The sequence below is a fragment of the Amblyomma americanum genome, chromosome 8, assembly GCF_052857255.1.
Source record: "Amblyomma americanum isolate KBUSLIRL-KWMA chromosome 8, ASM5285725v1, whole genome shotgun sequence".
In the NCBI taxonomy this organism is placed as follows: domain Eukaryota; kingdom Metazoa; phylum Arthropoda; class Arachnida; order Ixodida; family Ixodidae; genus Amblyomma; species Amblyomma americanum.
In genome coordinates, this window is record NC_135504.1 from 1582311 (window position 1) to 1606862 (window position 24552).

Genomic DNA, 24552 nt, shown 5'->3' on the forward strand with positions numbered 1-24552 from the left:
CCTTCACTACCTGATAGCCTGCTACAAACATAATATGGAACCGATATCACTTAGTCACAGGACGAAAAGAAGAAAGTAGTCGTAATAAAGCTACCGCTTCCCATCTCCACTCGCTTTTGCGCGAGTCTTGTTGCTAGCCTAACCAGATCTTCGAACTGAAATGTCGAATTCATTAATATTAGCACCTGCTTCTTGAGCTCCTTTATCTCACTCTCATGCTGTCCTTGAGCAGGTTCTTTAATCTTGTCTTACTGCCGTTTTCACTTTCCATTGATAATCTTGAGCGTGATTGTGGAACATAACTCCTTTGGTCAGCATTTCGGAAAATACAAAGCAAAGCGAAATAAGGTCGAATCTTTTGCTAAGTCTTGTTTTTACCGCCTGTAAATAATTTTCTTAGCATCATCCTCTAAAAAGAAGTATTAATAAAAAATCATTATAAAACTTTCGTGCCAAAATTAAGCTTTTATTTTCCTTCTAGCCTCCTGGGGCGGCTATAATTTATTTGTTTTAGTTATCTAAACATACTGCAGGCCCTTTTTGGGCCCATGCAGGAGTGTTTACAAAGCATCAATGTGATCAAACGGAATAAAACAAAAATACAAAAGTACAGAGATCTTCTCTGATCCATACACAAAACGAATAGGCGAGAAATAAACAGAAAAGTCAGTTCTTTCAATATAATTAAAAAATAATTTCAAGGGCGTACACTCCACCACCGCATCTTCAGGTAATTTATTCCAACCGGATATGGCATCTGGAAACAGGGAGTACTTGTGGATATTTACACGGCTGACTGGTTGACGGACTGCTTTACTATGGTTAGTTCTAGACGAGTGTTTGAAAGGAGGGTGTAAGTATTGTGAATTTCTTATTTACAAGTAGCCGTGAAGAAGTTGGAACAAAAACTTTAATCTTGAAATGATTCTTCGCTGTGACAGGCTTTGTAAATTTGATTGAATTATTAGACAGGTAGCGCTAGTCTCGTGTGAATATTTTGAGTAAAAAAACCATACTGCTAGTTTTTGGATGCGCTTTAGTTTGCTGATTGAAATTTTTTGATGGGGGCTCCAGACTGTATCCGCATATTTTAGGGTACGTATAATAAGAGCTTTATAGGCGCTGAGTTTAATATGGGCTGGCGTGTTACGCAGCATTCTACTTAGATAATTTGATTTACCTTCAGCTTTAGAACAAATTTCTGAAGTCCCTGATTCGCTTCCATGTCCACTTTCAAAACAGACAAGGCTGGTTGCTTTATTATTTCTATGTCAAGCTTGAGTTTTCCTTCCAATATACTTCACTCGTTTCCTTTAAAGTGTCCATATGTTCAATTTTCAACAATCTTATCTTCGTTAACATACACCGACCCTGTTTCCGTTTTCCTCTGTCCTCTTCTTTTCCTTCCTGATAATACGCGATGCAAGTCGTTTGAATGATTTATGTTTCTTTATAGGAAAGCACTATTATCCTTCCTCAACGACTCCTCAGTGAATGTGTCAACGACCTCGATTGTTCTCCCTATTAAAACAAATTTTCCTTCTCAACTACGAGCCTTATTATGGCATAGCAACTATTTTGCTGTGCGTAAAAAGCCCAACACTGCACCTTTTTGTCATACTTGAACAAGGCCATTAAAAAAACCGCAATGAAACCCTCAACACGTTGACTTTTCAGACTTGTCAGAATGCTGAAATTTCAGCATTTAAACTACTTACTACGCTGATATTACAAAACTATCGACTCTCTGGTATTAAACTTCGACTCTTTTTCGTTCCGATCTCGAATAAATGCACCCAAGGAAATTTTTTCTCAATACCAACAAGCCTGATAAACTTTCCTGGCGCCAAGTGAAATCAGGCTCAAATATTCCGAATTCTGCTTTTACGTGTACAACATTATAGAGAAATGAAGCCCCTCAAATTGCGAATGGAATCGGTTGAGCTCACAATTCAGAAATAAAGGCTAGATCGTATTGACCACCGTACTTTGACCACTTTCCTTGCCCTGAACTCAAACCATCTAAATGAAAAATGCGAACAAAGCCAATGTTACCCGTTTCTTTCCTCCGTTATTTATCATAACACTTTATCAGAACACTTTCTTATCAGAACAGTTTCGAGCACATGGCTGCATATGGAAAGTAACGCCTTCATGTCGCACGGTCAAACTCATTGGTCAACTTAATGCAACTGTCTTTCTTGAGCTTGAAACGTAACTGATCTTTCTCTGATTCTCTGGCATAGCTAACAAATTTCACTAAAATCTTCCTCTATCATGGTCTTGAAAGCGATGTCATTAGGATTTACTTCTTCTCAAAAAAAAACTGGATCTCTTACGCCTGCCGCGAATTGTGCAAGCTAGTTATATAATAGGTTTTTAGGTGGTTAGAGCGCTCGACTACTGATCCGCAGTTCCTACGTTCGAACCCGACCGCGGCGGCTGCGTTTGGATGGAGGCGAAACGCAAAAGGCGCCCGTGTGCTGTGCGATGTCAGTGCACGTTAAAGATCCCCAGGTGGGCGAAATTATTCCGGAGCCCTCCACTACGGCACCTCTTCTTCCTTCATTCTTTCACCCCCTCCTTTATCCCTTCTCTTACGGCGCGGTTCAGGTGTCCAACGATATATGAGACAGATACTGCGCCATTTCCTTTCCCCAAAAACCAATTAAAAAAATGTTCACACAAATAGATAATTATATTCTTCCTGGCACTCTGCGTGTCCACAGTATAGAATATCAGCGTTCTCTCTAATTCTTTGTACACACGGTCCTTTAAAGAGATTCGCATTCTGAAACGCAGATTCCAAATCCTGATTTTTTTTACATCAGCCTCATCGTAAGCAAAAGCATCACGTCAATTCGTTGAAAGTCGACTTACTTTCTGCTCCTACACTTGACGTTTGTGCGGGCTCCGCTGCAATGAAATTTCGTTAAAGAGATTAACATGGACATTATTTAAACTTTCAGCTCTCCTTCAAACATACAGATTCTCTGATTCTATAAATAGACTAAGATAAGGAGATAAACGCACTTTGAAAAACTGCACTAGGTCCCCTACAAAAAAAAAGTCACTTTTGCTCATTTTTGACGTCTATATGATTTTTAGTAGTTCATGTAAAAGTAAAGTACAACACTACTGATTATTCTCAAAATTGCACAAATGTAATTCCTAATACTTGAATTAATTTCTTAGCCCGCCGATACAAACACAGTTAATGATTATTGGACAAAAGTGCGTTGAAACTACCAAATCTTGTACATTATAGCACAATTTATCCTCAACATGAAGTTTTCCCAACGATTTTACGCTTCTTAGCACACAAGTCGTACACTTTTTATAACATGCTCGATAAACTTACTTCAAACTGCACTTTCGTAAATTACAGCCATCGGCTTACAAAACTAAGCTCTCAAGGAATACTTCTCAGATATAGAAACATTTCTTATAAATACTACTAATAGGCATATGAGTTCTGCTTACTCAAGCCAGAAATTGTAGGTGTGGCTGCAAAGAGAATAAACTGCGTCTGTGATTCTGTCAACAAAACCTTCTAGTCATCCTCGGTCAACCCAACATAATGCAATGATAACACGTTGGTAATGCGGGTTTACCTATGAACGTCGGTATTTCCAACTCTGCATAATATTTCTGTTGTTGCTGAATCAGTCTGACTTCAGCTTGCAACGTAACTAATATTTCCCTAATTTTCTCGCATAGTTAATAAATTGCTCTACAATGCTGCACCTACCATTGTTTAGAAGCCACTGCTTTTGGTTTTTAATTGTCTTCAAACAAAGAGCGTAAACAGTATCCCTGGGCCATTCGCGAATAGTGCAAGCTAGTTGTTAAATACATTTTCAAGAATAGTCAGACAAGCAGATCATAATATACTTCCTTGCATTCTTCGTGTGCACACTAGAGAAGATTGGTGCTCTCTTTAATTCTTTGTACACGCGCGCGGAAAATTGATAAGTTTCGCATTTTGACACGCAACTTCCATATCCTATTTTTTTTCCTCAGCCTCATTAAGCAAAACTTCATAGCAGCAATTCGCTGAAAGTTGACTTACTTTCTGCTCCAACACTTGTTTCATTGGGCTCTGCTGCAATGAAATTTCATTATTGCGATTAACATTGGCGTTTCTAAAACTTCCAGCTCTCCATCAAACCTACAGATTCTCTGACTCCATAAATAGTTTGTACAAAGCTGAGGAGATAAACGCGTTTTATAAAACTGCCCTAGGTCCCTTAACAAACAAAAGTCACTTTTGTTCATTTTTGACGTCTTTACGATTTTTAGTAATTAAAGAAAAAGTAAGCTACGACACTTGTGATAATTCTCAAACTTGGACAAATGTAATTCATAATACTTGAATTAATTTTTTAACCCGCCTACACAAAAGCAGTTAATGATTATTGGACACAAGTGCTTTAAACTACCAAATCTTGTAGAACACAATTTAGCCTCAATATTAATAGCTCAGTGGTTAGGGCGCTCGGCTACTGATCAGGAGTTGCCGGGTTCGAACACGAAAGCGGCGGCTGCATTTTTATGAAGGCAAAACGCTAAGGCGCCCGTGTTCTGTGCGATGTCAGTGCCCATTAAAGATCCTCCGGTAGTCGAAATTATTCCGGAGCCCTTCACTATGGCAGCTCTTAATTTATTCTTTCACTCCTTTATTCCTTCCCTTACGGCGCGGTTGAGGAGTCCAACGATATATGAGACAGATACTTCGCCATTTCCTCTCCCCAAAAACCAATTATTATTATTATTATTATTATTATTATTATTATTATTATTATTATTATTATTATTATTATTATTATTATTATTATTATTATTATTATTATTGTTATTATTATTATTATTATTATTATTATTATTATTATTATTATTATTATTATTATTATTATCAACGATTTTACCCTTCTTAGCACACAAGCAGTATATTTATGACATACTCGATAAACATACTTCAAAGTGCACTTTCGAAAATTACAGCCATCGACCTACAAAACAAAGCTTTCAAAGAATACTTCCCAGATATAGAAACATTTTGTCTAGATACTACCATTAGGCATATGAGTTGTGCTTAGTCAAGCCAGAAATCGTAGGTGTGGCTGCAAAAAGAATAAACAGTGTTTGCGATTCCATCAACAAAAGCTCCTAGTCATCCTCTGACAAGCCAACATAACGCAATTATAACACGTTCGTAATGCGGGTTTACCTATGAATGTCGGCATTTTCAACTCTGCATAATAATTCCTTTGATGCAGCAGTCTTGCTTCAGCTTGAAACGTAACTAAAATTTTCTAAAATTCAGGCATATTTAATCACTTTCTCTATAAAGCTCCCGCTACCATTGTTTAAAAGCCACTGCTTCTGGTTTTTATTTGTCGTCAAACAAGGAACGTGAACAGTATCCCTGGGCCTATCGCGAATAGTGCAAGCTAGTTGTTCAATACCTTTTGAAGAATATTCAAACAAGCAGATCATCACATACTTCCTTGCATTCTTCGTGTGCCCACTGTAGAAGATTGGTGTTCTCTTTAATTCTTTGTACACGCGCACGGTAAATTAATAAGTTTCGCATTTTGAAACGCAACTTCCATATCCTGATTTTTTTACATCAACCTCATCGTAAGCAAAAACTTCATATCAATTATTTAAAATCGACTAACTTTCTACTCCAACACTTAACGTTTCTTCGGGCTCCGCGGCCATGAAATTTCATTATTGCGATTAACATGGGCGTTAATAAAATTTTCATCTCTCTTTCAAACATACAGTATCTCTGATTCCATAAATAGACAAAGGTAAAGGGATAAACTTGATTTGTAAAACTGCACTAGGTCCTTTACTAAAAAAAGTCACTTTTGCTCATTTTTGACGTCTTTACGATTTCTTGCAATTGGTGTAAAAGGAAGATACAACATTACTCATTATTCTCAAACTTGCACAAGTGTAAGTCCTAATACTTGAATTAAGTTTTTAACGCGCCTACACAAAAGCAGTGAATCATTATTGGACAATGTGCTTTGAAACTACCAAATCTTGTAGAACATAATTTATCCTCATTAATAAGTTTCCCAACGATTTTAACCTTCTTAATATCAGGCCCTGCACATTTTCTAACATACTCAATAAACATATTTCAAACTGCACTTTCGTAAATTACAGCCATCTGCTTACAAAACAAACAAAGCTTTCAAGGAATACTTCTGAGACATAGAAACAATTTTTATAGATACTACCAATAGGCATATGGGTTCTGCTTACTCGAGGCAGAAATTGTCGGTGTGGCTGCAAAGAGAATAAACTTCGTTTTTATTTCCCCGAACAAAAGCTTCTAGTCATCCTCGGTCAAACCAACATAAGGCAATGGTAGCACATCGGTAACGCGGTTTTACCTATGAACGTCGCCATTTTTAACTGTGCCTAACATTTCTAGTGTTGCTGAATCAGTCTGGCTTCAGCTTGAAACGTAACCAATCTTTCTCTAAATTTCAGGCATACTTAATCAATGTCTCTACAATGCTGCCGCTACCATTGCTTAGAAGCCATTGCTTTTGTTCTTTACTTGTCTTCAAACAAAGAGCGTAAACAGCATCCCTGGACCTATCGCCAATTATACAAACAAGTTGTTTAATACCTTTTCAATAATAGTCACACTAACAGATCATAATATACTTCCTAGCATTCTGTGTGTTCCCACTAGAGAAGACTGGTACTCTCTTTAATTCTTAGTACACGCGGTGCATAAACAACATTCGCATTTTGAAACGCAACTTCCAAATCCTGATTTTTTTACATCAGCCTCATCGTAAGCAAAAACTTCATATCATTTCGTTGAAAGTCGACTTACTTTCTGCTCCAACACTTGACGTTTCTTCGGGCTCCGCTGCAATGAAATTTCGTTAAAGCGATTACCATAGGAGTTACTAAAATTTTCAGCTCTCCTTCAAACCTACGGCTTCTCTGATTACATAAAAAGAAAGAGCTTAGCAGATAAGCGCACTTTTTAAATCTGCACTAGCTCCCTAATTAAAAAAGCTACTTTTGCTCGTTTTTGATGCCTATACGATTTTTAGTAATTGATGGAAAAGTAAGATAAGACACTACCGATTATTCTCAAACTTGCAGGAATGTAATTCCTCATACTTGAAGTAGTTTTTAACGCGCCTACACAAAAGCAGTGAATGATTATTGGGTACAAGTGCTTGAAACTAACAAATCTTGTACACCATAGCAGAATTTATCCTCATCATGAAGTTTTCTTAACGATTTTACCCTTCTTAACACAAAAGCAGTACATTTTTATAACATACTCCATAAACACACTCTAAATTGCACTTTCATAAATTACAGCCATCGGCTTACAAAACAAAGATTTCAAGGAATACTTCTCAGATATAGAAACAATTTTTTATAGATACTACCAATAGGCATATGAGTTCTGCTTACTAGAGCCAGAAATCGTAGGTGTGGCTGCAAAGAGAATAAACAGCGTTTACTATTCTATCAACAAAAGCTTCTAGTCATCCTCTGACAAACCAACATAACGCAATGATAAAATGTTGGTAATGCGGGTTTACCTATGAATGTCGGCATTTAATATTTCTAATATTTCATCTTAATATTTCTAATGTTGCTGAAGCAGTCTTGCTTCAGCTTGAAAAGTAAGCCATCTTTCTCTATTTTTCAGGCATAGTTAATAAATTTATCTACAAAGCGACTGATTCCATTGCTTAGAAGCCACTGCTTTTGGTTTTCACTTGTCTTCAAACAAAGAGCGTAAACAGCATCCTTGGGCCATTGGCGAATTGTGCAAGCTAGTTGTTTAATACCTTTTCAAGAATAGTCAAACAAGCAGATCATAATATACTCTCTTGCATTCTGCGTGTTCACACAACAGAAGAGTGGTGTTCTCTTTAATTCCTAGTACACGCCGTGCATTAACATGATTCGCATTTTGAAACGCAACTTCCAAATACTGGCATTTTACACCAACCTAATTAAGCAAAAACTTCAAAGCAATTCGTTGAAAGCCGACTTACTTTCTTCTCCAACACTTGAAGTTTCTTCGGGCTCCGCTGCAATCAAATTATGTTAAAACGATTAATATTGGCGTTACTAACATTTTCAGCTCTCCTTCAAACCTACAGATTCTCTTATTCCATAAATAGCTTGTACTGGGTTCCTTACTAAAAAAAGTCATTTTGCTCATTTTTGACGTCTTTACTATTTTTAGTAATTGATGGAAAAGTAAGATACGACACTACTGATTATTCTCAAACTTGCACAAATATAGATCCTAATACCTGAAATAATTATTTAATGCGCCAACACAAAAGCAGTGAATGATATTTGGACACAAGTGCTTTGAAACTAACAAATCTTGTACACCGTAGCAGAATTTATCCTCAACATGAAGTTTTCTTAACGATTTTACCCTTCTTAACACAAAAGCAGTCCATTTTTATAACATACTCCATAAACACACTCTAAATTGCACTTTCGTAAATTACAGCCATCGGCCTACAAAACCAAGCTTTCAAGGAATACTTCTCAGATATAGAAACAGTTTTTTTTATAGATACTACCAATAGGCATATGAGTTCTGCTTACTCAAGCCAGAAATCGTAGGTGTGGCTGCAAAGAGAATAAACAGCGTTTGCGATTCCATCAACAAAAGCTTCTAGTCATCCTCTGACAAACCAACATAACGCAATGATAACACGTTGGTAATGCGGGTTTACCTATGAATGTCGACATTTTCAACTCTGCATAATAATTCATTTTGCTGCAGCAGTCTTGCTTCAGCTTGAAACGTAACTAATCTTTCTCTAAAATTCAGACATAATTAATAAATTTCTCTACAAAGCTGCCGCTACCATTGTTTAGAAGCCACTGCGTTTGGTGTTTACTTGTCTTCAAACAAAGAGCGTAAACAGTATCCCTGGGCCATTCGCGAATAGTGCAAGCTAGTTGTTCAATACCTTTTGAAGAATATTCAAACAAGCAGATCACAATATACCTCCTTGCATTATTCGTGTGTCCACTGTAGAAGATTGGTGTTCTCTTTATTTCTTTGTACACGCGCGCGGTAAATTGATAAGTTTCGCATTTTGAAACGCAACTTCCATATCCTGATTTTTTTACATCAACCTCATCGTAAGCAAAAACTTCATATCAATTCTTTTAAAGTCGACTTACTTTCTGCTCCAACACTTGACGTTTCTTCGGGCTCTGCTGCAATGAAATTTCATTAATGCGAGTAACATGGCCGTTATTAAATCTTTCAGCTGTCCTTCAAACATACAGTATCTCTGGATCCATAAATAGACAAAGCTAAGGAGATAAACGCGCTTTGTAAAACTGCTCTAGGTCCTTTACTAAAAAAAAAAATCACTTTTGCTCATTTTTGGCGCATTTACGATTTTTAGTAATTGATGGAAAAGTAAGATAAGGCATTGCTGATTATTCTCAAATTTGCACAAGTGTAATTCCTAATGCCTGAATTAATTTTTAAACACACCTACACAAAAGCAGTGAATCATTATTGGACAATGTGCTTTGAAACTACCAACTCTTGTAGAACATAACTTATCCTCATTAATAAGTTTCCCAACGATTTTAACCTTCTTAATATCAAGCCCTGCACATTTTCTAACAAACTCAATAAACATATTTCAAACTGCACTTTCGTAAATTACAGCCATCTGCTTACAAAACAAAGCTTTCAAGGAATACTTCTGAGAGATAGAAACAATTTTTTATAGATACTACCAATAGGCATATGGGTTCTGCTTACTCAAGGCAGAAATTGTCGGTGTGGCTGCAAAGAGAATAAACTTCGTTTTTATTTCCCCGAACAAAAGCTTCTAGTCATCCTCGGTCAAACCAACATAAGGCAATGGTAGCACATCGGTAACGCGGTTTTACCTATGAACGTCGCCATTTTTAACTGTGCCTAACATTTCTAGTGTTGCTGAATCAGTCTGGCTTCAGCTTGAAACGTAACCAATCTTTCTCTAAATTTCAGGCATACTTAATCAATGTCTCTACAATGCTGCCGCTACCATTGCTTAGAAGCCATTGCTTTTGTTCTTTACTTGTCTTCAAACAAAGAGCGTAAACAGCATCTCTGGACGTATCGCCAATTATACAAACAAGTTGTTTAATACCTTTTCAATAATAGTCACACTAACAGATCATAATATACTTCCTAGCATTCTGTGTGTTCCCACTAGAGAAGACTGGTACTCTCTTTAATTCTTAGTACACGCGGTGCATAAACAAGATTCGCATTTTGAAACGCAACTTCCAAATCCTTATTTTTTTACATCAGCCTCATCGTAAGCAAAAACTTCATATCATTTCGTTGAAAGTCGACTTATTTTCTGCTCCAACACTTGACGTTTCTTCGGGCTCCGCTGCAATGAAATTTCGTTAAAGCGATTACCATAGGAGTTACTAAAATTTTCAGCTCTCCTTCAAACCTACGGCTTCTCTGATTACATAAAATGAAAGAGCTTAGCAGATAAGCGCACTTTTTAAATCTGCACTAGCTCCCTAATTAAAAAAGCTACTTTTGCTCGTTTTTGATGCCTATACGATTTTTAGTAATTGATGGAAAAGTAAGATAAGACACTACCGATTATTCTCAAACTTGCAGGAATGTAATTCCTCATACTTGAAGTAGTTTTTAACGCGCCTACACAAAAGCAGTGAATGATTATTGGGTGCAAGTGCTTGAAACTAACAAATCTTGTACACCATAGCAGAATTTATCCTCATCATGAAGTTTTCTTAACGATTTTACCCTTCTTAACACAAAAGCAGTACATTTTTCTAACATACTCCATAAACACACTCTAAATTGCACTTTCATAAATTACAGCCATCGCCTTACAAAACAAAGATTTCAAGGAATACTTCTCAGATATATAAACAATTTTTTATAGATACTACCAATAGGCATATGAGTTCTGCTTACTAGAGCCAGAAATCGTAGGTGTGGCTGCAAAGAGAATAAACAGCGTTTACTGTTCCATCAACAAAAGCTTCTAGTCATCCTCTGACAAACCAACATAACGCAATGATAAAATGTTGGTAATGCGGGTTTACCTATGAATGTCGTCATTTAATATTTCTAATATTTCATCCTAATATTTCTAATGTTGCTGAAGCAGTCTTGCTTCAGCTTGAAAAGTAAGCCATCTTTCTCTATTTTTCAGGCATAGTTAATAAATTTATCTACAAAGCGACTGATTCCATTGCTTAGAAGCTACTGCTTTTGGTTTTCACTTGTCTTCAAACAAAGAGCGTAAACAGCATCCTTGGGCCATTGGCGAATTGTGCAAGCTAGTTGTTTAATACCTTTTCAAGAATAGTAAAACAAGCAGATCATAATATACTCTCTTGCATTCTGCGTGTTCACACTACAGAAGAGTGGTGTTCTCTTTAATTCCTAGTACACGCCGTGCATTAACATGATTCGCATTTTGAAACGCAACTTCCAAATACTGGCATTTTACACCAACCTAATTAAGTAAAAACTTCAAAGCAATCCGTTGAAAGCCGACTTACTTTCTTCTCCAACACTTGAAGTTTCTTCGGGCTCCGCTGCAATGAAATTATGTTAAAACGATTAATATTGGCGTTACTAACATTTTCAGCTCTCCTTCAAACCTACAGATTCTCTTATTCCATAAATAGCTTGTACTGGGTTCCTTACTAAAAAAAGTCATTTTGCTCATTTTTGACGTCTTTACTATTTTTAGTAATTGATGGAAAAGTAAGATACGACACTACGGATTATTCTCAAACTTGCACAAATATAGATCCTAATACCTGAAATAATTATTTAGTGCGCCAACACAAAAGCAGTGAATGATATTTGGACACAAGTGCTTTGAAACTAACAAATCTTGTACACCGTAGCAGAATTTATCCTCAACATCGTTTTCTTAACGATTTTACCCTTCTTAACACAAAAGCAGTCCATTTTTATAACATACTCCATAAACACACTCTAAATTGCACTTTCGTAAATTACAGCCATCGGCCTACAAAACCAAGCTTTCAAGGAATACTTCTCAGATATAGAAACAGTTTTTTTTATAGATACTACCAATAGGCATATGAGTTCTGCTTACTCAAGCCAGAAATCGTAGGTGTGGCTGCAAAGAGAATAAACAGCGTTTGCGATTCCATCAACAAAAGCTTCTAGTCATCCTCTGACAAACCAACATAACGCAATGATAACACGTTGGTAATGCGGGTTTACCTATGAATGTCGGCATTTTCAACTCTGCATAATAATTCCTTTTGCTGCAGCAGTCTTCCTTCAGCTTGAAACGTAACTAATCTTACTCTAATATTCATATATATAATAAATTTCTATACAAAGCTGTCGCTACCATTGTTTAGAAGCCACTACGTTTGGTTTTTACTTGTCTTCAAACAAAGAGCGTAAACAGTATCCCTGGGCCATTCGCGAATAGTGCAAGCCAGTTGTTCAATACCTTTTGAAGAATACTCAAACAAGCAGATCACAATATACCTCCTTGCATTATTCGTGTGCCCACTGTAGAAGATTGGTGTTCTCTTTAATTCTTTGTACACGCATTAACACCTCTGTTTGGGCTAGTTGGTGCATACTTGATTTACAGAAAACCTAGCGCAAAACATGCAACCACAAAGACACAACAGACGAGACACAAGCGCTGTACTCGTCTGTTCTGTCTTTGTGGTTGCATGTTTTTGCACTAGGTTTTCTCTAAATCTTTGTACACGCGCGCGGTAAATTGACAAGTTTCGCATATTGAAACGCAACTTCCATATCCTGATTTTTTTTACATCAACCTCATCGTAAGCAAAAACTTCATATCAATTCTTTTAAAGTCGACTTACTTTCTGCTCCAACACTTGACGTTTCTTCGGGCTCTGCTGCAATGAAATTTCATTAATGCGAGTAACATGGCCGTTATTAAATCTTTCAGCTGTCCTTCAAACATACAGTATCTCTGGATCCATAAATAGACAAAGCTAAGGAGATAAACGCGCTTTGTAAAACTGCACTAGGTCCTTTACTAAAAAAGATCACTTTTGCTCAATTTTTGGCGCATTTACGATTTTTAGTAATTGATGGAAAAGTAAGATAAGGCATTGCTGATTCTTCTCAAATTTGCACAAGTGTAATTCCTAATGCCTGAACTAATTTTTAAACACGCCTACACAAAAGCAGTGAATCATTATTGGACAATGTGCTTTGAAACTACCAATTCTTGTAGAACATAACATATCCTCATTAATAAGTTTTCCCAACGATTTTAACTTTCTTAATATCAAGCCCTGCACATTTTCTAACATACTCAATAAACATATTTCAAACTGCACTTTCGTAAATTACAGCCATCTGCTTACAAAACAAAGCTTTCAAGGAATACTTCTGAGACATAGAAACAATTTTTTATAGATACTACCAATAGGCATATGGGTTCTGCTTACTCAAGGCAGAAATTGTCGGTGTGGCTGCAAAGGGAATAAACTTCGTTTTTATTTCCCCCAACAAAAGCTTCTAGTCATCCTCGGCCAAACCAACATAAGGCAATGGTAGCACATCGGTAACGCGGTTTTACCTATGAACGTCGCCATTTTTAACTGTGCCTAACATTTCTAGTGTTGCTGAATCAGTCTGGCTTCAGCTTGAAACGTAACCAATCTTTCTCTAAATTTCAGGCATACTTAATCAATGTCTCTACAATGCTGCCGCTACCATTGCTTAGAAGCCATTGCTATTGGTTTTTACTTGTCTTCAAACAAAGAGCGCAAACAGCATCCCTGGACCTATCGCCAATTATACAAACAAGTTGTTTAATACCTTTTCAATAATAGTCACACAAGCAGATCATAATATACTTCCTTGTCTTATGTGTGTTCCCACTAGAGAAGACTGGTACTCTCTTTAATTCTTAGTACACGCGGTGCATAAACAACATTCGCATTTTGAAACGCAACTTCCAAATCCTGATTTTTTTACATCAGCCTCATCGTAAGCAAAAACTTCATATCATTTCGTTGAAAGTCGACTTACTTTCTGCTCTAACACTTGACGTTTCTTCGGGCTCCGCTGCAATGAAATTTCGTTAAAGCGATTAACATAGGAGTTACTAATATTTTCAGCTCTCCTTCAAACCTACAGCTTCTCTGATTACATAAAAAGAAAAAGCTTAGCAGATAAGCGCACTTTTTTAAATCTGCACTAGCTTCCTAATTTAAAAAAGCTACTTTTGCTCGTTTTTGATGCCTATACGATTTTTAGTAATTGATGGAAAAGTAAGATAAGACACTACCGATTATTCTCAAACTTGCAGGAATGTAATTCCTCATACTTGAATTAGTTTTTAACGCGCCTACACAAAAGCAGTGAATGATTATTGGGTGCAAGTGCTTGAAACTAACAAATCTTGTACACCATAGCAGAATTTATCCTCAACATGAAGTTTTCTTAATGATTTCACCCTTCTTAACACAAAAGCAGTAAATTTTTATAACATACTCCATAAACACACTCTAAATTGCACTTTTATAAATTACAACCATCGGCTTACAAAACAAAGATTTCAAGGAATACTTCTCAGATATAGAAACAATTTTTTTATAGATACTACCAATAGGCATATGAGTTCTGCTTACTAGAGCCAGAAATCGTAGGTGTGGCTGCAAAGAGAATAAACAGCGTTTACTATTCTATCAACAAAAGCTTCTAGTCATCCTCTGACAAACCAACATAACGCAATGATAACACGTTGGTAATGCGAGTTTACCTATGAATGTCGGCATTTTCAACTGTGCATAACATTTCTAGTGTTGCTGAATCAGTCTGGCTTCAGCTTGAAACGTAACTAATCTTTCTCTAATTTTCAGGCATAATTAATCAATTTCTCTATAAAGCTCCCGCTACCATTGTTTAGAAGCCACTGCGTTTGGTTTTTACTTGTCTTCAAACAAAGAGCGTAAACAGTATCCCTGGGCCTATCGCGAATAGTGCAAGCTAGTTGTTTACATTTTCAAGAATAGTCAAAGAAGCAGTTCACAGTATACATCCTTGCATTCTGCGTGTGCACACTAGAGAAGACTGGCACTCTCTTTAATTCTTAGTACGCGCAGTGCATAAACAAGTTTCACATTTTGAAACGCAACTTCGAAATCCTGATTTTTTTACATCAGCCTCATCGTAAGCAAAACCTTCATATCATTTTGTTGAAAGTCGACTTACTTTCTGCTCCAACACTTGACGCTTCTTCGGGCTCCGCTGCAATGAAATTTCATTAATTGCAGATTCTCTCATTCCATAAATAAAGTTAAAGAGGTAAACACGCTTTGTAAAACTGCACTGCACTGAACTAAAAATAAGCCAGTTTTCCTCATTTTTGACGTCTTTACGATTTTTAGCAATTGATGGAAAAGTAAAATACAACACCACTGTTTATTCTCAAACTTGCATAAATGCTATTCTTAATACTTGAATTAATTTTTAACGCGCTGCGCAATAGCGTCGAATGATTATTGGACACGAGCCCTTTGAAACTACCAAATCTCGTACAGCACAATTTATCCGCATAATGAAGTTTTCGCTAAGATCTTACCTTTCTTAGCACAAATGTACACCCTTTCTATAATATACTCGATAAACATATTTCAACGTGCACTTCCGTAAATTAAACCATCGGCTCACGAAATAAAGCTCTCAATGAATAATTCTTAGATATAGAAACATTTTTTTTAAAGATGCGACCAATAGACACATGAACTCAGCTTATTCAAGGGTGAAATCGTAGTTGGTGCAGCAAAGAGAATAAACTGGGTTTATGATTCCGCCAACAAATGCTTCCAGTCATCCTCGGACCAGCCAACTTAAATCCTTGATAACACATTAGTATTCATTTTTACTGACGATTATGGGCCTTTGAAACTTTGCAATATTATTTATAGTGTTGCTAATTCTGACAAGACGTCTAGTTAGGTGTTTATACTCTCGTTTTGTAACACGAATCGGTCAACGACAGCGGCACGAAACATTGCAAATTATATTCAAAATGCAAAGCAGTGACTTCCACAATTTTTTTTTATTTTAGTGATGAAAGTTGGCACAAGCAGAAAGAAAAAAGCACGCGCAAAATTGTGATGCACAGCGAAAAAGAGCATAAAAAAACTCGGTGTGCGTGTATTCGGTTCATGTAGTCTGTACCTGTAACGAGGTGATAGCTCACGAGCGTTTTGTTCCCTCTACAATCTGTTGTGGTCCATTCTTTTTCTGTGCAAGGTACGTTACGCAGCTGCCTTCAATACTACACAACATGCAACAAACTTAAAAAAGAAAAAATGTCAACTGCCCACTTGACACAAAGAAATTCACCGTGACAACTTCTCGATGTCTCATGTCCACATTATTTTGCGCATTTCCTGTTGCTGGTGCAATCATAACACCGATCTAAAAACGTGGTACCATAATCATCGCGTGCTCCTCCAGGTCCTTTATCTGAAAAACAAGCTCATTGGTTTGAACTCGTCGCTCGTTAATATCACTTCACCATTTCAGTTTGCTATTGATAAACTTGAACGAAACTTTAATTGGATCATAGCTGCGTTTTTCTTCCTTAATCACGCCACATCTTTTCCTGACCCATTTTCGATGGCCGCAGAGTGCATATGCTGTACTTCGTCTTCTGACCAGCAGTATTCGTAATAAAACTGGTATACAATAATAATAATAATAATAATAATAATAATAATAATAATAATAATAATAACAATAATTGGTTTTTGGTGGCAAGGAAATGGCGCAGTATCTGTCTCATATATCGTTGGACACCTGAACCGCGCCGTAAGGGAAAGGATAAAGGAGGGAGTGAAAGAAGAAAGAGAAATAGGTGCCGTAGTGTAGGGCTCCGGAATAATTTCCACCACCTGGGGATCTTTAACATGCACTGACATCGCACAGCACACGGGCGCCTTAGCGTTCTTCCTCCACAAAAACGCAGCCGCCGCGGTCGGGTTCGAACCCGGGAACTCCGGATCAGTAGTCGAGCGCCCTAACCACTGAGCCACCGCGGCGGGTCGTATACAACTATAGCAAGAAACGCTTTCTGGAGGCGAAACGCTAAGCGCCCGTGTGATGTGCGATGTAAGTGCACGTTGAAGATTCCCAGCTGGTCGAACTTAGTCCGGAGACCTCCACTACGGCACCTCTTTCTTCCTTTCTTCTTTCACTCCCTCCTTTATCCCTTCCCTTACGGCGCGGTTCAGGTGTGCGCCGATATGTGAGATAGTTACTGCGCCATTTCCTTTCCTCAAAAAAACAATTTTTTTCCCAACCTATTGGGGGAGATATGCCTAAACCCTCAGTGTCTTATCTCCTTCCCAGTTCATTTCCAAATTAAAGAAGGTTGCGTGCCCAATTATTTCTTTGCGCAGTTTTTTTAGTAGGAAGTGTTCTTGCAATACCCTCCTGCCGTTTGATTTATGTCGATTTTCTCCAATTGTTGCATACATGAATAGACCGAAAGCTTCGTTCCTTTTGCACCCGCTTTTTTTCGTTTCGTGCTTGATAAAATGCGGTCCATGCCGTTTTGAGCGTTTTAAGATTTTTATTCAGAAAAGATTTTCACTGCTCCTATTCATCTTTTTATCAATTTCCGAAAATAGCTCAACACTCCATATTTCTGCTGTTTTTGAACACGGCCATTTACACACAAAGCATTGCAACAATACATATAGACGCCTCAAAATTTGAGTGATTTCAGCAACGTGCATGCGGCTTTCTGAAGAGTGTTAACACTCTCCACGACTCTAAAATCTCCGCATTTAAGCTTTTCAAAATTTTCGTAAAACAGTAACTATCGATTCCATGGTACGCAACTTCGACTCTCTTCACGCAGGTACCGAATAATTGCATAAGCAGGAAATATTTTCACGCAATATGAGCAAGACACGAAATTTGCTGGTTAAAACTCAACAATCCCAAATATAAACAATACTGATTTTACGTGCACCACATTCCATGCATAGTACCCAAACAGCGAAGGCAACAGGTTGCGTTCTTTATACAGTATTAAACGCTCGATCATATTCGCCGGCTAAATTTCCCAACAGCTTTTCCTTAAACTGGAGTTAATTCTTGTGAGTGCACACTCCTAACACTGTCACTGTTATCCTTATTTCCTCGGATATTCTTGCGAATAAATTTACCGATCAGAAATTTTTAGGGAACTGCTGCGCTTAAAAAGTGACAATTACGGTCGTAACAAGTCTTACGGGCGAAGTTAAGGTTACTGTCTTCATCAGGCATGAAACGTAACTAGTTCGTTCTTATTTTTCAGCAAATCTAATAAATTTGTCCACAAATGTGCCGCTCTCATTACATAGAAGAGAGCGTCTTTCAGGTGCTTACTTCTCCTCAAAAGAAGCCAAACAAGTATGACTGGTGCCTAGCGAATGTGCAATCTTGTTGTTTAATGCCTTTTATTAATATTTAAACAAGCATATCCTAATAATCATCCTAGCATTCTGCTTGTGCACTTTATAGAACTTTCCTGCTCTGTTTAATTGTTTCTAGATGCTTTCCTTTTCAGATATTCGTATATTGAAACGCAACCTCCAGTTCCTGATTTTTGACAGCAGCCCCCCGGTATGTGAAGAAACTTCAAGTAAACACAATGAAAATCGACCTACTTTCTGCTCCAACACTTGATGTTTCTTCTGGCAGCGCTGCAATGAAATTTCATTAATGTTATTCACATGCGCATTATTGAAATATTCAGCTCCCTTCAAAGTTAATCATTATCTGGTTACATTAAAATGATATCGAGAAAGAGATACTTCCTACATTTCTTCGCCTTGCGCTTCGCAAACGGGAATGCTCAAATGCCTCCAAAAAATTGAACTCTAGGGCTCAAGACTTGCAAATTATTATTGAAATTTTTTTATCAGAGCACACGATGCACAAGCATTTTCTATAAACAGCGCTACCACAATTTGTCTACAGCAGTCAGCGCGAACCTGACAACAGTCCGATTCTGAAAAAAAAAAACGCCCCATTACAAAAGCAATGAATGATATATTACAAATGTGCTTCGAAACTACCTCAGCCTGTACTGAACCATGTATCCGAAATATCAGAATATCCGAAGGTTCATTACCTTCTTGTCACACAATCATTATACTTTTCATAACAGATTTCATAAACAAAGTGAAAACTGATCCCGCGAATTACAGCAAAGCACTCAAAATGCAGATTTTTCTCAGAATAGCCTACTGAATGTAGCTGCATGGTGCAATGACCTGATACAAGCTTTGTCATACAATAAAGTATTATTGTTGAACAACTGTATGGCAATTGTACGTTCTTGTAAGGAAGATTTGCATCCGTAGGACTTTTGTATGAGACCCGAATGACGTTTGAGTGAAAAACCTCTATAATTCATTCCATCATGCGGCTTTCTTTTATGAGGGTATTAATAGCACGGACATTTTATAGAAACCACTACTAGGCAAATGATTTCCACTTACTTAAGGCAGGAATCGTTGGTGTGGCTGCAAAAAGAACAAAATGCGTTTTTGATTCCGCCAACAGTTTTTCTAGGCATCCTCGGACAAACCAACATACTGCATTGATCACAATTTAGTTGACAGTGCAGTTATTGTATATGAATATCGTTTTCACACACTGGGCATAACGCTCCTGGTGTCCCTGATGCTGCTGGGGCGTCCTGTTAGATTTTGTACTTTTATGTTGAGGCACCAAATGGTTGTGAGGGCCACACAATGAATAGTAAAGCACCTCCAAAATGCAAAGTGGAAACTTCCTCACCTTCTGTTTGCAAGAGAAGTAAATTCGCCCTACCTCTCAAGAAAAGATGCGTAAAATTCTGCCATACATCATCATAAAACAGCACGGAAAGAAGAGACCACTGTGAGCCTGGATTCACTTCATTTAGTCATTGTTTCTAATGGCGCGCTTAGTTACGAGACATTTGCTGCCGTTTTATAGATATTGCAGTCCTCCGTTTATGTTTCGCGAGTCATCGACAAAACTGCCTTCACTACCTGATAGCCTGCTACAAACATCAAACGGAACCGATATCACTTAGTCACAGGACGAAAAGAAGAAAGTAGTCGTAATAAAATTACCGCTTCCCATCTCCATTCGCTTTTGTGCGATTCTTGTTGCCAGCCTAACCGGATCTTCGAACCAAAAACGTCGGACTTAATAATCTTAGCGCCTGCCTCTTCAGGTTCTTTATCTGGCTGTCATGCTGTCCTTGAGCAGGTCGTTTGTTCTTGTCTCTAGCAAGGTGAAAAGTTGGGCTGGTTGGTGCATAATCTTGTGGCAGGAACAGCGCAGCACGAGACAAAGAAGGGACAGGCGGGACACGACGCTGACTAACAACCAGATTTTTAATGCACGCTCGTCGAATATATACACATCTCGCTCGTGCAAGAAGGAAAAGACATAAGCAAAAAACACATAAGATGTACCTACACGTGGTAAAAAGATTAGGACAACGCACACAGATAATCAATTTCGTTGGCACTAAGCGCCATCGAAGGTATGCTGACGCAAACGCCGCTCTTTTTTCGGATGTTGAAGGCTTCTTCAATCTCCCTGGCCCGTTGATCAAAATATGATGCGATAACCTTTGCGTTGTTAAGCTGCGGAGCACATCCACTCTCTTCGAGATGCTTTGCTAATTTACTGCTGATGGCGCCCTTTAGGGATCTTTTGTGCTCTTGAAGCCGTTCATTTAAACAGCGCCCAGTTTGACCAATGTAGATGCGTCCGCATGACAGAGGTATTTCATACACAACGCTGTTCACACAATTCACATGTTTCGTCAAGTGCTTTTTTTCATGCATTGATTTTTTTCTTTGTTCGCTGTTGACTTTGCCGCACAGGCTTCTTAACTTGTTGGGTGCTGACATGAGCACTTTAATGCCAGCTCTTGCGCCTACCTTTTTGAGCTTGTGAGAAATGCCACGAATGTAAGGAATGAGCGCATACGGCTTCCTTTCTTCTGATGTCGGTGTGACATATTTTCTGCCTCAGAGTGCTTGCAGAATCCCTTCTGCGACACTGGATAGCAGACTCGTCGGGTAGACTGCTGCTCCCAGCGTCGCGTCCCGCATGTTCCTACTTTGTCTCGTGCTGCGCTGTTCCTGCCACAAGATTCTTGTCTCGTTGAAGTTTTCAGTTGCTACTGATAAGCTACAGCTTGAGTTTGGAGAGTAACTGCTTTGTTGTGCATTTCGAAAAATATAAAGCAAAACAAAATCAGGCCACATCTTTTGCTAAGTCTTCTTTTCACTGCCTGTAATTAATTTTCTTAGCATCGTCCTCTAACAAGAATTATGGATAATAAAATCGTTATACATATTTCGCAGCAAAAGCTTTCATGTGGCTTCTAGCATCTTGTGGTGGATGTAAACAGAACTGAAGCCCGTGATCCGCTTCCATGTCCATTTTTCAAACTTTCCAACGCTGGTTGCTTAATTATTTCACAGTGGAGTAAATTTTCCCTCCAATATAGTTCAATCGCTTGACTTAAGCTGCCCACATGTTCAATTTTCAACAATCCTTTCTTTGTTAAAATAAAACCCTGCTGCCTTTTGTTCCGGTTCCCCTTTTGTTCCTGAAAATACGCGATCCAAGTCGTTTCAATGGCTTATGTTCCTTTCTAGGAAGACACTTTTGCCACTCCTCCTATTCACCTACCAGTCGAAAAGAAACAAATGTGTCAATGTCTTGAACTGTTCTCCCACTTAAACCATTTGACCCGAGATAAGTACGTTTACAACCGCCATTTTACATTTTCTGGCTCTTTGTAAACTACGAGCCTTATTATGAAATAACCACTATTTCGTGTTATATATATCAGTATAGAGCCCAACACTGCACATTTCTGTCGTTCTCGAACACGGCCATTGACACACACTGCTTTGCAACCCACAAAATGTACACTTTTCAGAACGTAATTAGTTTCAGCATCGTCCATACGGCTCGATGAGGAGTGTTAGCACTCTCCACGAAGCTATAATTTCAGCATTTAAACTTCTCACTATGCCGATATTACAAAACTATCGACTCCTTAGTACTGAATTTCGACTCTTTTCAAACAGAACAAGAATAAATGCACCCAGAGAAATTTTTTTTTTTCAATACGACCAAGCCCGACAAAATTCGCCGGCTCGAACTGAAATGTCCTCAAACATACGGAATTCTGCTTTACGTGTCCAACATTGTAGAGAACATAGAGCACCTGAATTTGCGTATGCAATCGGTTGAGCGCGCAATTCTGAAATAAAAGCAAGATCATACTGACCGCCTTAATTTGGCCACAACTTTCCTTACCCTGCACTCAACCCTTCTCAACGCAAAATGAAAACATAGCCAATGTCATCCGCTTTTTTCCTTTGTTATTTCTCTGAACAATTTTTCCGACCAGGATATTGGAGGACACGGCTCCGTGCAGAATGCCACGTCTTCCCGTCGCGCAATCAATCTCATGGGCCATGTTAAAGTAACTCTTCCTTGAGCTTGAAACGTAACTAATTTTTCTCTCATTTTCTGGCGTAGCTAATAAATTTCTCCACAAAGCTCCCGCTACCGTTGTCTAGAAGGCGCCGTTTTTAGTTTTACTTGTCTTCAAACAAAGAGCTTAAACAGTATCCCTGGGCCTATCGCGAATTGTGCAAGCTAGTTGTTTAATACCTTTATAAGAATATCTAAACAAGCAGATCATAACATACTTCCTTGCATTCTTCGTGTGCACACTAGAGAAGATTGGTGTTCTTTTGAATTCTTTGTACACGCGGTCCATTGACAAGATTCGCATTTTGAAACGCAACCTCCAGATTCTGAATTTTTTTACAGCCGCCTCATCGTAAGCAAAAACATCATGTGAATTCGTTGAAAGTCGACTTACTTTCCGCTCCAACACTCGACGTTTCTTCGGGCTCCACTGCAATGAAATTTCGTTAAAGCGATTAACATAGCCGTTATTAAAATTTCAGCTCCCCCTTCAAGCCTACACTTTCTCTGCTTCCATAAAGGGACAACGCTAAGGAGACAGACGCGCTTGATAAAACTGCACTAGGTCCCTACCAAAAATAAGCGAGTTCTGCTCAGTTTAGACGTCTTTACGATTTCTGGTTATTGATGGAAAAGCAAATTGAACACTCCTGATCATTCTCAAACTTGCACAAATGCAGTTCTTAATACTTGAATTATTTTTTAACGCACCTACACAAAAGCCGTGAATTATTATTGGACAAAAGAATTTTGAAACTACCAAGTCTTGTACAAAGCAATTCGTCCCCAATATGAAGTTTTCCCAACTACCTCGCCCTTCTTGGCGCTGCTGTTTCATCACAGACACAGCAGCGCCAGTATCGACAAGGGTAACGCCCTCCACAGAAGCGTCGAGCGCATTCGAAGGGGACGGCCTTAAACTTGCCCCCGTATACGCAGTTCTTGCATCGGGATGTCGAACGGCGGCGTGCATACGGGCGGCGATCGGAAGCGTCAGGCTGTTCGGGAGACGGCGGACGAGGCGGGCGCGCCGCGCAGACGCAGGTTCGTGGGTCATCCGCGGGTGGCAGCCCGCGGCGAGAGCGGACTCGGAACGTGACCTTGCACAGCACACGCATAACAAATAGGAACCTTATCACTTCTAACGAGCAGAAGGCGGCCGGGATGGAAAGGCAGGCGGCTGCGCAGGAGGATACAAGGGGACAAACGCGTCGGCCAAGGGTCTTCGGACGGGGTCGGCGTATGTGAGCGCCGCCTCATCAGGGGACTGCGGGCAAACAGATGGTGGCGCTTCGGCCACTTGCTCACGATGCGCAGTCTGGAGGGTCGGAGCCCGGTTAGAGGGGAGGTCTCTGAACGCCGTGAAGAAGTGGCAGCTGTCCAGCCACCTCCTCAGGCACAGAGTCTTTGATCTGGCCAAGCAGCGAGCTGTTAGAGGTCGGCATAGCGAAGCTGCAAAGCGAGTCAGGCTGCACGGATGGAGATCGCATCAAAATGCGCTGCTTGCGGAGCTCATCGTAGCTCCGGCACAGGGTCAATATGTCGGCAACGGTGGTCGGGCTCCGGGCGATAACCATCTGGAATGCTTCAGCTTCGATGCCTTTCAGGACGTGCTTGATCCGGTCCGCCTAGGGCATAGACGAATCCACCCGTGTACGGAGGTTGATAGCATCCTCGATATAACTGGCGAACGCTAACTCTCATCGATTAAGACTCATCGCACGCCTTTGACATCTTTTCACTTCCCACAGAGAAGTGTCTAAATGACATCTATCCCTTTCAGATTTCAAAAAAAAAAAAAACGTTTCTCTCTTTCGGTCACGAGACGATTCATCCCAAGCATGGCAAAAAATATTCTTTCCCAAAAGCTTAAACAACGCCTATTTAGTACTAAACTTCAATCTCATTGTGCTGAATACAAAGGCACTGAACAGCTTTATTTCATATGCACA

At 38.9% G+C, this 24552-nt stretch overlaps 2 protein-coding genes across 2 annotated transcripts in view; both read right to left on the reverse strand.

The window, feature by feature from the left end:
- Positions 1 to 9964, reverse strand: part of LOC144101614 (uncharacterized) — a 112677-nt gene extending 102713 nt beyond the window's left edge. The window contains exons 1-10 of the mRNA XM_077634756.1: positions 9949 to 9964; positions 9818 to 9841; positions 9220 to 9255; positions 8632 to 8655; positions 8061 to 8096; positions 7468 to 7491; positions 6869 to 6904; positions 6283 to 6306; positions 3484 to 3537; positions 2881 to 2916 (exon numbers count right to left, since the gene is read on the reverse strand). Of these exons, the coding sequence (XP_077490882.1) occupies positions 2881 to 2916; positions 3484 to 3537; positions 6283 to 6306; positions 6869 to 6904; positions 7468 to 7491; positions 8061 to 8096; positions 8632 to 8655; positions 9220 to 9255; positions 9818 to 9841; positions 9949 to 9964 (310 nt within the window). The remainder of the gene's footprint in view (positions 1 to 2880; positions 2917 to 3483; positions 3538 to 6282; positions 6307 to 6868; positions 6905 to 7467; positions 7492 to 8060; positions 8097 to 8631; positions 8656 to 9219; positions 9256 to 9817; positions 9842 to 9948) is intronic.
- A 410-nt stretch (positions 9965 to 10374) lies between these two features.
- Positions 10375 to 24552, reverse strand: part of LOC144101616 (uncharacterized) — a 73718-nt gene continuing 59540 nt past the window's right edge. Inside the window, exons 14-22 of the mRNA XM_077634759.1 lie at positions 22995 to 23030; positions 19582 to 19605; positions 18745 to 18780; positions 13519 to 13542; positions 12922 to 12957; positions 12165 to 12188; positions 11596 to 11631; positions 11003 to 11026; positions 10375 to 10439 (exon numbers count right to left, since the gene is read on the reverse strand). Of these exons, the coding sequence (XP_077490885.1) occupies positions 10375 to 10439; positions 11003 to 11026; positions 11596 to 11631; positions 12165 to 12188; positions 12922 to 12957; positions 13519 to 13542; positions 18745 to 18780; positions 19582 to 19605; positions 22995 to 23030 (305 nt within the window). The remainder of the gene's footprint in view (positions 10440 to 11002; positions 11027 to 11595; positions 11632 to 12164; positions 12189 to 12921; positions 12958 to 13518; positions 13543 to 18744; positions 18781 to 19581; positions 19606 to 22994; positions 23031 to 24552) is intronic.